The sequence below is a fragment of the Sinocyclocheilus grahami genome, unplaced genomic scaffold, assembly GCF_001515645.1.
Source record: "Sinocyclocheilus grahami isolate Dianchi unplaced genomic scaffold, SAMN03320097.WGS_v1.1 scaffold353.1, whole genome shotgun sequence".
Classification (NCBI taxonomy): Eukaryota; Metazoa; Chordata; class Actinopteri; order Cypriniformes; family Cyprinidae; genus Sinocyclocheilus; species Sinocyclocheilus grahami.
The window spans coordinates 761412-777963 of record NW_015505532.1 but is presented as its reverse complement, the minus strand read 5'-3'; the positions used below and the strand labels follow the sequence as shown (position 1 = coordinate 777963).

The 16552-nt window shown below is 35.9% G+C and overlaps 1 protein-coding gene across 1 annotated transcript; it reads left to right on the top strand.

The window, feature by feature from the left end:
• Positions 1–8257: 8257 nt before the first annotated feature.
• On the top strand, positions 8258–16093 carry slc25a17l (solute carrier family 25 member 17-like). Its single transcript, XM_016229507.1, has 9 exons — positions 8258–8507; positions 8591–8651; positions 9838–9904; positions 10168–10316; positions 12913–13029; positions 13326–13471; positions 13540–13635; positions 13730–13812; positions 15809–16093. Exons 1-9 carry the CDS (start codon positions 8436–8438, stop codon positions 15954–15956), a joined length of 939 nt encoding a protein of 312 aa, XP_016084993.1. The 5' UTR covers positions 8258–8435; the 3' UTR covers positions 15957–16093.
• The last annotated feature ends 459 nt before the right edge of the window (positions 16094–16552 follow it).

Here is a 16552-nt window from a genome sequence, read left to right as displayed (position 1 = left end):
CCTTCGTCGTCTGAATCTCTCTTGGCATCGTCATCATCATCATCCTGAATTTCATCCTGCTCATTGAAGACGTCAACAAAACCAGGTTTCTCTTGGGAGCCGCTGTCTTGTTTGACAAAAATGAGCCACATATAGAGAATATCCTAGACACTTTGTGACGGGCTCTTTTGACAACCACAGATAACACCCTAAAAACCAACTAACAATGCCTTAGCACCCACTTGAGGTACTTGAGCCAAGACTCTGTTCATCTCAGTTCGAGTCCAAGACCACATTCTCATGCTCTTGGTCTTGTCATGTACTCTGGACCATCTGGACTATGTCTTGAGTCCAGTATTGAGTACTTGAACACTGTGGAAACATTTTGTGGTCTGTTCCAACTCACACATACAATCCACAAAAACCAGGCTCTGTTCACCCCAAAGTCTGAATTGGACTCAACCTTCTTCTGGTCTCTGTCTTGACTCTGACTCAACCTACTCAGGTTTTGGTCTGGACTCAGACTGAGAATGAGCTGGTCTCGACACTGCCAATCTGGACAACCAAAAAGTTATGAAATGCTCAGCAATGCTCTGGATCCTGATGGTACTATGAAAATGTAGTGTTGGAAAATTTAATTCAAGGGAATAAAGGCCCATTCACACCAATGACAATAATTTTAATGGTAACTATAACTATATTGTTATAAAAATGGTTCTAACTCCAAGAGAATAGGATTCATACAGAACACTAAGAGTAGGAATAGGAATAGGACTCTAAGAGTCCACATCACAACTACTACAACATATAGGACTAATATTGTTAGAATCACTTTCAGAATGATTTCTTCGACTCGACTTCAAAGAGACGATAACTGCTGTGCGTTTATAGTAAGCAGGACGTCCATTGGTGTGGACTATCTTAATATATCTAAGGTTATTGTTGTAGTTATCGTTATTGGTCTGAACAGGCCTTAAAGTCCCCATGAAATCAAAATTAAGTTTTTTGGGTGTTAGTATCAATATGTTAGTCTTAAGGTCATCTATAAGCCAGTGTGCTCCAAAACAGTGACAACATTTGCATTTAGAAGATATAAGCATTCAAAGCTTGCAGTTCGTCACTTCCACCAAAATGGATCAACAATTTTTTTGACGTCACCTCGTACTTCAGCTTCTCATCAAATCTTCTGGCCAATCAAATGTTCTCTGGAATATGAAGAGCCCGCCCCTACACTAAAAATAGACACTGAAGCGCCGGCTGAGATCGGTCACTTGTTCACGGGATTTTTGTATTTTCGGTACGGTGAATGGCACGTAGGGCACTATATAGGGGATAGGGAACAATTCAGACAGTGTAAATATGCTTTCCATTGAGGAAAAAGAAGTCTGGTTTGGCGCTATGTCACGCTAACTGACGCACCGCGCACACACTCTGCTCCGGTCCAGAAACATGCTATAGGAGCGGATCATACACGCGAGTCGGCGCAGACCACAAAACGTTATCGGACCCATTTGAATTCTACACCGAATGGTATATTTTATAGCAATATGGATGAGATGTGTGGCTATCATACCCTGTCAAATGCAGCTGTAGTTTACCGAGCTCAACAACAACGGCGCTGCTGCGCTAGTCAGCTGTGATATAAACTAATGCTATTGGCTATTTTAAAAAGGGGTGGGGCTGCTTGATATGTCCCGCCCTGTCTTCCTGTTTCAGTTAAACCGACGTCAACACATAGAATAACGGTGCGTGTTTCAAAGCACTCAGTTGACCTTTAAAGTGCACCTATTATGCTTTTTTGATTTTACCTTTCCTTTAGTAAGTAATACAGCTGTTTGTGCATGTAAACTATCTAAAGATTTACGAAGCATAAAGTCCATAATAAAGTGAATCTCTCCAGCAGAAAATACTTACCTGAAACGCCTCGTTTGTAGTGCTGCCATTATTTTTATGACTTTGCTACCTCACCAAAGTTACATATTTGCATAATGGCCTACTGGCTGATTTGGCCTGCCCTCAAAGAACAGCTGGATATGTGATTATCGGACTCTGGCTCAAACTGGTACAGCAATACTGATGCCGTACTGTAGATAATAATACTATTTACAGCTTCTCATGAAGCCTTGGGAGCTGAAAACGGATTTCCGACAAACACTCGAAGTGGTTGACCAATCACAACAAACTGGGCCAGTTGACCAATCAGAGCAGACTTGGCATTTAAGAAGGGCTTTAAAGAGACAGAACTAAAACAGAACATTTCAGTCAGAGAGTGAAAAGAGGTGCTGCAGCAATGTACAGTATGATCATTTCTTTCTCTTTTTTTTTTAAAAATCATGTTAATGTATTCTAGCAGAGCCCAAAAGATCAGAGCAGACTTGGCATTTAAGAAGGGCTTTAAAGAGACAGAACTAAAACAGAACATTTCAGGCAGAGAGTGAAAAGAGGTGCTGCAGCAATGTACAGTATGATCATTTCTTTCTCTTTTTAAAAAAAATCATGTTAATGTATTCTAGCAGAGCCCAAAATAAAATTATGATGTGTAAATGAACATAATATGGGCACTAGGAACTACCATTTAAAAATAGCCACAATCTTTGGCACTTCTCTGAAGCCTCATTTTGTCCTCAGCAGCAATTAAAATTCCGCTCTCACATATTTCCCGTGATGAATATGATGCTATAACCATGCAAACAGTTAATATGTAACCTGCTGTAAAATAAAAGTCCACAGGTACATCCATAAAATCTCAGATTACAATATCTACAAGAGTTTATCTCTCTAAACACCATCTGTTCATAGGTGGATGAGGCACACAAGGTGCAAACAGACGCATATGGTGAAAGTTTTTAATTTTTTAAATTTTTTAGAGAGAGAGTGAAACAACTTTTAGAAAGTCTCTAAGTATCCATGACAAGAAACACCTTTGTGCTTTGTGCTGTTTGAGAGCCAGCCATGAGCTCTATATCCTGAGTGAGATCGGCCCCAATGCTGCACAGAATATATCAACTCTATGCTGGACAAACTGTGGAAAAATGAAGAGGCCTATTGTTCCAGATTTGCATAACTAATTTAGCTGATTGAACTCTTGGCATCAGCTCTGGGAGTTTTTCAAAATGATGTACACAGCAAATCATGCGAGAACGAAAGTCAAAGGAGGACACAGAGCAACCCAGAGAGAAACTCTGGACTCAATCAATAGTGTCATTCTAATATGCTGAATATTTCAGTGGTATTTTTAATGATGACGTCCGTTTTAAATTGTAGCAATGTTTAAGACCTTTATGTGATTTGCTGTAGACAAGAGTGATTACTGACTCATAAAGCACACAAGTAAAAAGACTCGCCCCAACGGTCATAAAACTGGTTAGATCCTGAAAATCTGTTGTAATGTATTATAACCCCTGTAGTGAAAAAGATGTACACTTCAGCATACTTTTGAAATAAGTACTTATTACGGAAATAATATACTTTCTAATTACGTGTGAACTGAATTATAATGTTTTTATATATAATAATATATATAAAAAAAGTTTACTGTAAATGCAGTTAGTTGGACTTTAAAGTGCTTTTTAAACCCACTTAAATAGGACTTAAGTACGTCTTTATATGTCATTTTGTAATTCTATTGTCTTTGAAATATGGTTAAATTGTACTGCTGAATGTGCATTTATGACCAAGAAAATATACTATAATGTAATTTCTAGTGAAATCTGAGTCATTAATATATTTAAATATATTAGTAATTATTTGTACTGATGAAATTTAGTACATTTAGATTATATTAAGTTTAAATGTAGTATGAAATAACACACTACAGTTAAATTACCAAGTACATGTCCATTAGTATGTTAGTCAACACATTAAAATAAGTATACTTCTTTAAAACTCGACTAAATTTAAAATGTACTTTTAATAAAAAATTATCCTTTGACTTTAAAAGTGTACTTAAGTGTTGTACTAGTCATGACAGTGTCTATCATAAGTGGCCTTTTATTTCATTAATATATTATCTAGAAGTAGTTTTTTATAGATAAACTAAAGATTTGAAGTACACTACAAGTGCACATGCTCAAATTTACGTAAAGTCCTAGATTACAGATTACAGTTTGACTGACTGTTTGATATGTAACACAGATATCTATATAGTCGTCAATACTTACAAAATAAATGGTAAGACACACATTTACATTTACATTTAGTCATTTAGCAGACGCTTTTATCCAAAGCGACTTACACATGAGGACAATAAAAGCAGTCAAAACTAACAAAAGAGCAACAATATATAAGTGCAAATGATATTATAAATATATAAATATTATACACACACACATACACACAAAGAAAGATAGAATAGAAAAAATAGAAAGCTAGTTTTAAAAAAAGAAGAAGATAAATATAAAGTAGAATTAAAATAGAATAGAAAGTGCTAGAGTTAGAGGGTCAAAGACAAAAAAAAGACACACAAAGCAAGGTAACATTGTAAAACCTTTTAATAGCATTAACCTAAACTAAAATGAATATTCTGGAAACATAATGCATAGAATTAAATTATTAAGCCAATGAACAGGATCAGTACAGAACGTTTTGTACAGAGCAGACAGGTTTTGTGAGCTCACCCTCTACTGCAAATGAGCTGCAGAGCTTCGATGTGTCCGTGGTAAGCTGCCCAGAGAGTGGGTGTCATGCCATCCTCATCCGGGGTGTTCAGATCTTTCCTTGTGGCTTCTTTCAAAAGATCCAAATAGCCATCGATGGCTGCTTTGTGATATCGTGACATGATTATAATAATGATCTCCCTTCTTCAGCGAGTACATGTATTTTGTGAAGTGTTACAGGACCATCTTTGCTGGCATCTGGCCGTGCTCTGTCTCTGTGTCTGAGGGAGGAGAAACTCTGATCTCACCGCCTGGACATGACACTGCTATCACTGTCATAAACTAAAGTCCAGAGTGAACTGTTATTGCTTACCATCAGTGTTAGTTTGCAGAGATATAAACAGGGGTAACTATATTTAATAGTTCTTATTTGATCATTTTAGATCTTGAAAAAGTGTTTAATTACATGATTTTATTGTGGTCATATTTTTCCATCATGGTTTGATATCATTGTCTTTGTTCTGTTATTGTATTGATATGCCACTTCTCCACTAACAGAGCATGTTTATGTGTTAGTTAGCTTATCTAAACTTAGACTATGCTACGGAAGTTCTAAGCGGCCATGCAATATATTTTTTTTCCTTCTTGTTTTCTCGTTATAACGACTTAATTTTCTCGTGATCTCGACATAACGGGAGTTGTTTTCTCGTTACATAATTTTTGTTGTCTCGTTATGTCGAGATAACAAGAAAATTAAGTCGTTTTAACGAGAAAACAACTCCCGTTATGTCGAGATAACGAGAAAATTAAGTCGTTATAACGAGAAAACAACTTAATTTTCTTGTTATCTCGACATAACGAGAGTTGTTTTCTCGTTATAACGACTTAATTTTCTCATTATCTCGACATAACGAGTTGTTTTCTCGTTATAACGACTTAATTTTCTCATTATCTCGACATAACGAGTTGTTTTCTCGTTATAACGACTTAATTTTCTCATTATCTCGACATAACGAGTTGTTTTCTCGTTACATAATTTTTGTTGTCTCGTTATGTCGAGATAACGAGAAAATGAAGTCATTATAACGAGAAAACAACTCGTTATGTCGAGATAATGAGAAAATTAAGTAGTTTTAACGAGAAAACAACTCTCGTTATGTCGAGATAACGAGAAAATGAAGTCATTATAACGAGAAAACAACTCCCGTTATGTCGAGATAATGAGAAAATTAAGTCGTTATAACGAGAAAACAACTCGTTATGTCGAGATAACGAGAAAATGAAGTCGTTATAACGAGAAAACAACTCGTTATGTCGAGATAATGAGAAAATTAAGTCGTTATAACGAGAATACAACTCACTATGTCGAGATAATGAGAAAATGAAGTCGTTTTATCGAGAAAACAACACTCATGTCGTTATAACGAGATAACAACTCGTTATGTCGAGATAATGAGAAAATTAAGTCGTTTTAACGAGAAAACAACTCTCGTTATGTCGAGATAACAAGAAAATTAAGTCGTTTTAACGAGAAAACAACTCTCGTTATGTCGAGATAACAAGAAAATTAAGTCGTTTTAACGAGAAAACAACTCTCGTTATGTCGAGATAACAAGAAAATTAAGTCGTTTTAACGAGAAAACAACTCTCGTTATGTCGAGATAACAAGAAAATTAAGTCGTTTTAACGAGAAAACAACTCTCGTTATGTCGAGATAACGAGAAAATTAAGTCGTTTTAACGAGAAAACAACACTCATGTCGTTATAACGAGAAAACAACTCGTTATGTCGAGAAAACGAGAAAATTAAGTCGTTATAACGAGAAAACAACTCCCGTTATGTCGAGATAACAAGAAAATTAAGTCGTTATAACGAGATAACAACTCGTTATGTCGAGATAATGAGAAAATTAAGTCGTTATAACGAGATAACAACTCGTTATGTCGAGATAATGAGAAAATTAAGTCATTATAACAAGAAAACAACTCGTTATGTCGAGAAAACGAGAAAATTAAGTCGTTATAACGAGAAAACAACTCTCGTTATGTCGATATAACGAGAAAATTATCGAGTAAAATTGACCCACTGCGTTAAGAAGTTAGCCCACCAATGACTCCCTCTACAAGTCTGACAAAATGGCAGAATCCCAGAAAAAAGAAAAGGAGAAAGGAAAAAAGTGAGAAAGGAAAAAAGCAGAGGGGCCCCTCCAAAGGAAAATCAGAAAGAAAATTAAGTCGTTATAACAAGAAAACAACTCATGTCGAGAAAACTAGAAAATTAAGTCGTTATAACGAGATAACAACTCGTTATGTCGAGATGAGAAAATTACGTCGTTATAACAAGAAAACAACTCCCGTTATGTCGAGATAACAAGAAAACAACTCATGTCGAGATCATCAGAAAATTAAGTCGTTATAACGAGAAAACAAAAAGGGAAAAAATAATAATGCATGGCTGCTTAGAACTTCCGTACTATGCACTACCATGTCTTATTCATTTTTTTTGTTTTTGTTTTTTTTTGTGCAAATTGCAATTTTTCATGCCAGAGCAACACGGAAGTGGTCATAGGTGTATACCCTAACACGAAAATTATAATCAACATATTAAATGATTGCAATTGATGTATATTGAAAATATACAGAATAACATGTGACCCTGGAGCACAAAACCAGTCTTAAGTCGCTGGGGTATATTTGTTGCAATAGCCAACAATACATTGTGTGGGTCGAAATTATTAATTTTAGAGCTATTCAGTAAAGATCATGTTCCATGAAGATATTTTGTAATTTTCCTAGCTTTAAATATATCAAAACTTAATTTTTATTAGTAATATGCATTGCACTTGACTTCATTTGGACAACTTTAAAGGCGATTTTCTCAATATTTTGATATATATTTTTTATTTTTTGCACCCTCAGATTCCAGATTTTTTAAATAATTGTATCTCGGCCAAATATTGTTCTATCATAACAAACCATACATCAATGGAAAGCTTATTTATTCATCTTTCAGATTGACCCTTATGACTGGTTTTATGGTCCAGGGTCACATATATTGTGTTAATATTTTACAATATATTGAATAATAAATAAGAAATCGCCACTTTTGATATAATAAAAATATGCGATAATTGATTTACTCATCATTTATATTCAGTAATGCACTTTAAATGTGTGTGTGCGCTGTCACATGTATATCTATGCATTTTAGCAATCAGTCTGTTAAGTTATAAAAGTCAGTTCTCATTTTTCAGCCACTATATGCTCCCACGATTTTAACAAGACATCCGATTGTCCAAAAATGTTCATATTTGATTTCAGTAAACACTTTTGGGAAGCGCCATAGACGGTCATAAGCCGTACATGCTCATGAGCACGAGCATGCATAAGCCATACATGGTCCATGCATATATTGCAGCATTATGAAAAATATAAACACTAGGTTCCACGCTAGAGACATGCATTATTTAATCTGCTTTCAGATAAGAAATGTTTCTTGAGCAAATCAGCATATATGAATGATTTATGTTGGATGTGACACTGAAGACTGAAGTAATGATGCTGAAAATTCAGCTTTACTGTACATCACAGGAATTAATTATATAGCCTACGTACAGAAGTGAATGTCCAAACCGATGGGCTGTGCGACATCCGGGCCGCTAGAGGCGCTAAAGAGCAGCAGCATCGAGAATATCAGCAGCACAAAGAACCATCCTGTTTTGAATACGGAAGTTTTTATTCTGTTGTCGCACGTAATGAATATGAATCAGACCGGGAATCAATCGTTCTGACTGGCAGCTAATTTGTGTGAAGTAAAGACACAGCAATCTGGTTTTTAAACTAAAGCGAGAGAGAAAGAGAGATGTCAGAGAGCAGCAGCTCGGTCCGCCTGCTGTCATATGAAACACTGGTGCACGCTGTGGCAGGTGCAATGGTGAGCAAAATAATGGTTTCCCGTTAATGTAATGCTATTCTGAATCAGGGATGCTTGTTAAACTGTGTTTTATTGCCTTGAAGGGCAGTGTTACAGCAATGACAGTGTTTTTCCCTCTGGACACAGCCAGGATCAGACTGCAGGGTGAGTTAGGTTATAATAGAGTGATTATGGATTTATTTGGGATTGTACTGGACAGTTTCTATGTGATATTTACTGGTATAGTGTGTAGTAATCATGGTTCCATTTTTAAATAGAAAAAAATAGAAAAGATATTAAATAATAAACAATAAACAATGTCATGGTCGTTTTTATTAGTGAATGCACACATTCTAGTCATGCTATTCTTTCAAACGTTTAATTAACTACAAACTGTTCCATGGCTATTATTTCATATGTCAGGCTTTACAGGGTTAAGTATAAATAGTGCATGTAGTCTGTCAGTTAATATAAGGTCATAGGCCATGGTTATAGATGAGGCATAACCAGTGTTGGGGGTAAATACATTACAAGTAACGCGAGTTACGTAATCAGATTACTTTTTTCAAGTAACTAGTAAAGTAACGCATTACTTTTAAATTTACAAGAGAATATCGGAGTTACTTTTTCAAATAAGTAACGCAAGTTACTTTTTTTTTTTCAATTTATTGATTGACAGCTCTCCTGTCCCCATGCTGAGAGAAATCAGAAGATGTTACTGTAGTTCTAAAATAAATATGAATATGCATTAATTCATCTAAAAAAATACAACACAGGTTCAGTATTCCTCAAAATGAATAAAAATAATGCAACTCAGAATATGACGCAAACCTGCAATAATTAAATGTTAAACAACACAAATATGCTTTATGTATTTAATCCCATTCTATTAACCAATGTCTTTGCTTCTGACCTTCGATGATCCAGTTCAAGCGTACTAATAAGCACAAATTACTCTAGACGAACATTTGTGTCTTTTTTTATTGCTGAAGTGTGTTGAAATGTCTTCTTCTGCATTCTACTGTACGGACGTAAATGTACTTTCCCTTCAGCCTGAGGTGCATTCATTTCACGTCTGGTGTGAAAAGGCTTTTATATTTGCCAAAAATATAACTTTTTTATTTTAAAAACAAACAATCAAGCCCTGTCCAGATTTTAAAAGTAGCGCAAAAGTAACGTGACGCATTACTTTCCATAAAAAGTAACTAAGTACCGTAATTAGTTACTTTTTTATGGAGTAACGCAATATTGTAATGCATTACTTTTAAAAGTAACTTTCCCCAACACTGGGCATAACACACTGCAGGAGAACACATGGTAAAGTCAATTTCACATTTGTGATGTGTTTCAGTGGATGAAAACCGTAAGTCTCAGTCCACCCCCATCATTCTGGCTGAGATAGCGAAGGAGGAGGGCATGTGAGTTACTGAGTTCAGAGTGCACGACACATCAGGACAATCCTGAGAGGGACATTTCAAACATCAGTGTATATGCTGGGTGCAAAACCAGTCACTTATTTATTGTTAAAACAGTGTGTAAGTGAAAATAAGTGAACATCTGTAGGCACTACTGCACATATATGTCATTTTTAACCACCCATGAATGTGCTTGGAATCGGGTTTGAAAAAAAGAAATGCAGATAATGAAATCGATTTCATGATGCCGTTTGACTGTGTTTCAGATTGTCTCTGTATCGTGGCTGGTTTCCTGTCATTTCTAGCCTGTGCTGCTCTAACTTTGTGTACTTCTACACATTCAACACACTGAAGAGGGTCATGGTCTCGGACCGCTCCAAGCCTAGCACAGATTTGCTCATGGGCTTCATATCAGGTAGAGAAAGTTTGAACCCTCCTCTTGCTACCATGCTGCATGCAGTTTTTCCCCGTTATTACTAAGATGGTCTTGGTTATTTCTAGGTTGTTACTTTATTATATAGTTTTTAATAATATTTTGAATTGGATTTTATTTTTAAAACTTTCTCGTTTAGTTTGTTAATATTTTTGTAACTTTGATGTGATGTTACTATTTAGGTAAAATTTTAGTGCTGCCAAACGATTAATCGCGATTAATCGCATCCAAAATAAAAGTTTTTGTTTGCGTAATATATGTGTGTGTGCTGTGTATATTTATTATGTATATATAAAGACACACACATTCAGTATATAGTTTGAAAATATTTACATGTATATATTTATATAATATATATAAATATATTTAATATATAAACATAACAGATTTTTCTGAAATATATATATATGTATATACATGGGTATTTATATATGCATAATAAATATAGTACACATACATATATTATGTAAACAAAAACTTTTATTTGGGATGCAAGAGAATATCTGAGTTACTTTTTCAAATAAGTAACGCAAGTTACTTTTTTTTTTACATTTATTGATTGACAGCTCTCCTGTCCCCATGTTGAGAGAAATCAGAAGATGTTACTGTAGTTCTAAAATAAATATGAATATGCATTAATTCATTTAAAAAAATACAACACAGGTTCAGTATTCCTCAAAATGAATAAAAATAATGCAACTCAGAATATGACGCAAACCTGCAATAATTAAATGTTAAACAACACAAATATCCTTTATGTATTTAATCCCATTCTATTAACCAATGTCTTTGCTTCTGACCTTCGATGATCCAGTTCAAGCGTACTAATAAGCACAAATTACTCTAGACGAACATTTGTGTCTTTTTTTATTGCTGAAGTGTGTTGAAATGTCTTCTTCTGCATTCTACTGTACGGACGTAAATGTACTTTCCCTTCAGCCTGAGGTGCATTCATTTCACGTCTGGTGTGAAAAGGCTTTTATATTTGCCAAAAATATAACTTTTTTATTTTAAAAACAAACAATCAAGCCCTGTCCAGATTTTAAAAGTAGCGCAAAAGTAACGTGACGCATTACTTTCCATAAAAAGTAACTAAGTACCGTAATTAGTTACTTTTTTATGGAGTAACGCAATATTGTAATGCATTACTTTTAAAAGTAACTTTCCCCAACACTGGGCATAACACACTGCAGGAGAACACATGGTAAAGTCAATTTCACATTTGTGATGTGTTTCAGTGGATGAAAACCGTAAGTCTCAGTCCACCCCCATCATTCTGGCTGAGATAGCGAAGGAGGAGGGCATGTGAGTTACTGAGTTCAGAGTGCACGACACATCAGGACAATCCTGAGAGGGACATTTCAAACATCAGTGTATATGCTGGGTGCAAAACCAGTCACTTATTTATTGTTAAAACAGTGTGTAAGTGAAAATAAGTGAACATCTGTAGGCACTACTGCACATATATGTCATTTTTAACCACCCATGAATGTGCTTGGAATCGGGTTTGAAAAAAAGAAATGCAGATAATGAAATCGATTTCATGATGCCGTTTGACTGTGTTTCAGATTGTCTCTGTATCGTGGCTGGTTTCCTGTCATTTCTAGCCTGTGCTGCTCTAACTTTGTGTACTTCTACACATTCAACACACTGAAGAGGGTCATGGTCTCGGACCGCTCCAAGCCTAGCACAGATTTGCTCATGGGCTTCATATCAGGTAGAGAAAGTTTGAACCCTCCTCTTGCTACCATGCTGCATGCAGTTTTTCCCCGTTATTACTAAGATGGTCTTGGTTATTTCTAGGTTGTTACTTTATTATATAGTTTTTAATAATATTTTGAATTGGATTTTATTTTTAAAACTTTCTCGTTTAGTTTGTTAATATTTTTGTAACTTTGATGTGATGTTACTATTTAGGTAAAATTTTAGTGCTGCCAAACGATTAATCGCGATTAATCGCATCCAAAATAAAAGTTTTTGTTTGCGTAATATATGTGTGTGTGTACTGTGTATATTTATTATGTATATATAAAGACACACACATTCAGTATATAGTTTGAAAATATTTACATGTATATATTTATATAATATATATAAATATATTTAATATATAAACATAACAGATTTTTCTGAAATATATATATATGTATATACATGGGTATTTATATATGCATAATAAATATAGTACACATACATATATTATGTAAACAAAAACTTTTATTTGGGATGCGATTATTCGCGATTAATCGTTGCCCAGCACTATTACATTTATTTTGTATCTAGTTTAAATTTTAGTTCTGTTTGGTTTTTATTTCCAGTTAGTAATTTTAGTGCTTCAACTTAAACAAAAACTTGAAATGATTGCAAATAACTGAAGTTTTAAGTGTTGCATCTTAAACGTACTTCATCTATACAGTAGATGTATGTTTTGTTCAGCTTTATTTCAATTAACAAAAATTGTTTTAGCAAATGAAAATAACCCTGTTTTATTGTTACTTTCATTGCAACATTGAAAAGTATTACTTCACCTGTAAGCATGATAAAGTCCACTCATTTCTTCTTGTTTCATTTAATTTAGGAGCTGTCAATGTGCTCCTGACGACCCCTATGTGGGTGGTGAACACGCGACTGAAGCTTCAGGGGGCAAAGTTCAGGAACGAAGATCTCCATCAGACCCACTATAAGGGCATATTTGGTCAGAACCGCTCACACACTCATTTATCTCACGAGGTATAAACTCCAAACCAACGTTCAAGTCTAATCATTTAGTGGTAAAGCACATTTCAAATCAACAGCGGTTGAGGCAGAGCGCATACCGCTGAAAGATCGTCCTCCCAAATTTTGCGCTCGCATGAAATTCCTAATCCTGGATTCCGATTGAGATGCATCAGAATTTGCCAAACTACAGCAACTGTGACTGCACTTTAATAAAAATAATAGGCATGTGTTGTCGGCAGTACATCAAATCATCTTGTTGTTTTCCTCTCAAAGATGCCTTCTCCCAGATAATAGCCAATGAGGGAGTGGGAACGCTGTGGAACGGGACGTTGCCGTCTCTCGTGCTGGTGTTCAACCCCGCCGTGCAGTTCATGTTCTACGAGGCCATGAAACGAAGAGCAGGACATGGAGGCAAGAAGGTGAGGGACAAAGAAAATTGGCATGATTCTTTTGTGGAATAACTAAAATGTGTCATCTTTATGGGCAGATATCATCATTTGAGATCTTTCTCATCGGTGCCATCGCTAAAGCCATCGCAACATCTGCAACGTATCCTCTGCAAACGGTTCAGGCCATTCTGAGGGTAATACCATCAATATGATCACAGTAAACCATTGCATTAGATAATACACTTGATGCTGATAGACAGTGAATATTTCTCATTGCTTCCTCTACAGTTTGGCCAGTATAAATCAGACGGTAAAGGGGGTCTAGTGGGCAGCCTGAAGAATGTAGTTTCTTTGCTAATGGACCGGATCAAGTAAGTCCACCTCAGTGACTGTAGTTTAATTCTCACTTTCAGTAATACTGGTTATCAACCAGTGATTATAGCTAAAATGCAACAACAAGTTAACAAACATTTTTGTTACTTAAAATAAACTGAAATAAAATTATACATATATATATATTGCTAGTTCCCAAAGAAAATATTTCTCATTTCAGCTTAATGTAAACTCAAAAAATTTAAACTGAATAAAAAAAAAAGATATATATAAATATATATATTAAAAATGAATAAAAACTGTAGCTATATGTAAAGTGAAAAATTGCAAAAAATGTCTAAAAATAGAAACTAATTCAAACTATTAAAGGGGTCATCAGATGCCCATTTTCCACAAGTTGATATGATATGATTCTTTAGGGTCTTAATGAAAAGTCTGTTAACATAGTTTGGTTAAAATTTTTCAATGGTAGTGTAAAACAACAACATTTTTACCCTGTCAAAAACAGCTCTGTTCACAGCAAGCCGTTTTGTAGCATTTTCCTTTAAATGTTAATGAGCTCTGCTGACCCCGCCCCTCTCTTCCGAGCTGCTCTCTGAGGGACTGTTTACTTTAGCCGCATTCATGGTGAAACTTGCTAATTAGCACATTTTAGGAAAGGCGATTTGCAAAGATTAATTTAAAAAAAAAACTTATACTCACTTCTTCTGTAGGTGAAGCTGGATCACGAATGATTCGCGCGAACATAGACGCATTTATGTAGATCGGGATCGGCGCATTCCCTTCAGAAACAATGTAATCCACTGTGTCTTCAGTGGCTCAGATGTCGGGAGTAAATGACGACTGCTATGTTCATTATTACATCCAACAACAGAACACCTCGATCGCTTAGGGCGCTTTTCCACTGCATGGGACGGCTCGGTACGGTTCACTTTTGGGGGGTTTTCCACTGGGTACAGTACCTGGTACTTTTTTTAGTACCACCTCGGTTGGGGTTCCAAGTGAACCGTGCCGTTACCAAAACGTGACGTGTAAACTCTGCTGATCATGGATTGGCCGGAGAGAATAGTCACTGAACTTGCACACAAACACAACAGAACCGCTAGATTTAAATCGGAACAGCCAGCGAAAGATCGAACGCAACTGTTTTGAACAAGCACACCTTTTTAACAACCAAAAAGTGGCTGTTTCGTTGTCTGTTGAGGAAGTACTGACGTTCCTCTCGTTGATAGCAGAGGAGCGGATCCAGGGAGAGCTTGATGGGGCGACGCGGAATGAAAAAGTTTTTCAGGAGTCGCGGCAGTAGAGGCGGCGCAACTATAACGACATGTGAATAATCCCACCCACTCTAAAGCGGTACTGAACTGCAGTGGAAACGCAAACCGAGCCGTGCCGTGTCATACCGTACTGAGCCGAGTCGTACCACGTAGTGAAAAAGCGCCATTAGGAGGCGGACTGATTTAAAAAAAAGCACTGGGTGGATTTGTATCATTTTAGGGTGGTTGTGTACACACACTGCCAACACACATTTAAGTTCAAACAACATGTAAACGTGAATTTGGCATACGGAGACCCCTTTAATAGCTATACCAGTATCTCAACAGTATCTACTAAAATATCTCTGTTATCATGTTATCAACCAGTATTATTCATTGATTAATAGTGAGTGATATTGAATATGTATAGTCTAATATGACTACAGCAACTGTGACTGCCCTTTATTAAAATAATAGGCTTGTTTTCAAGTTTAGATGTCTTTTGTCATCGTCTAGTGCTTAGTTAATCTTTACAAACATACATTTAATTATCCTGTCAAATATTTATCTGATCTGAAAATTCAAATCTCAAGATTTAAGTGGTTTAATTTGTATAATAGTAATGTAGAATGCCCCCCCACCACCACAAAATAGTATAGTATTTTCATATCTTCCATTTATTGGATTCTGGCCATGTCTGATGTCTGCAGTGTCGTTGTAGTTTCTATCCATCAAACATGGCTGAATTGTTTTGATGGAGCTTGTGTCCTGTGTCCAGGAGACATGGGCTCTTGGGTTTGTATAAAGGTCTAGAGGCGAAGCTGCTCCAGACTGTGCTGACGGCCGCCCTCATGTTCGTGGTGTATGAGAAGATCACTGCCGCCACCTTCAAACTCATGGGCCTCCAGAAGAAACTCAAGCACTGAGTCACTAACAACTAATTTATGACTACCTCTAACTAATTTATGACTACACACACCAACAGGAGGAGCTCCACATATCCCATCAGCCATTGCTCCACTGGGTACGGTTTCAGTCCTACCACAACATAGGTCAGTTTAAAGCAAAAAAAAAGCATTTATGTAACTTTAGTTTATAACGTGTTCTTTTAAAATTTGAGTCTGTTTCTCACATAAACCTATTGTATGACTTCAGAAAATGTATAATGTAGCTCACACGTATTATGTACTACTTTTATGGTATGCTTTGCCTATAAAAAAAAAAAAAAAAAAAAAAAGAGTAGAGTGAGCATTCTTCAGAATATCTTTTGTGTTTCACAGTGGAAAGTCAGTCATATGGCTTTGTAAGTACAAGATGGTGATGAGTAAAGACAGATTTTTCATTTTTTTAGTTAAAGGGGTCATATGATGTATTTGGTGTATTTTCCACATACTGTACATTATTGTTCCTCCTCTATGCCCCGCCTTTCTGAAACACGTCGATTTTTACAAAGCTCATCGGTCTGAAAAGCGAGGTCTGCTCTGATTGGCCAGCTATCTAGTGCGTTGTGATTGGCCGAATA

What these genes read in the sequence shown, in the direction of transcription:
- slc25a17l (XM_016229507.1), top strand. Translation starts at nt 8,436, where the DNA reads ATGTCAGAGAGCAGCAGCTCGGTCCGCCTGCTGTCATATGAAACACTG. An exon ending in CCACTATAAGGGCATATTTG is followed by an intron (nt 13,030 to 13,325) that starts GTCAGAACCGCT and finishes TTCCTCTCAAAG; the next exon opens with ATGCCTTCTCCCAGATAATA. An exon ending in CAGGACATGGAGGCAAGAAG is followed by an intron (nt 13,472 to 13,539) that starts GTGAGGGACAAA and finishes CTTTATGGGCAG; the next exon opens with ATATCATCATTTGAGATCTT.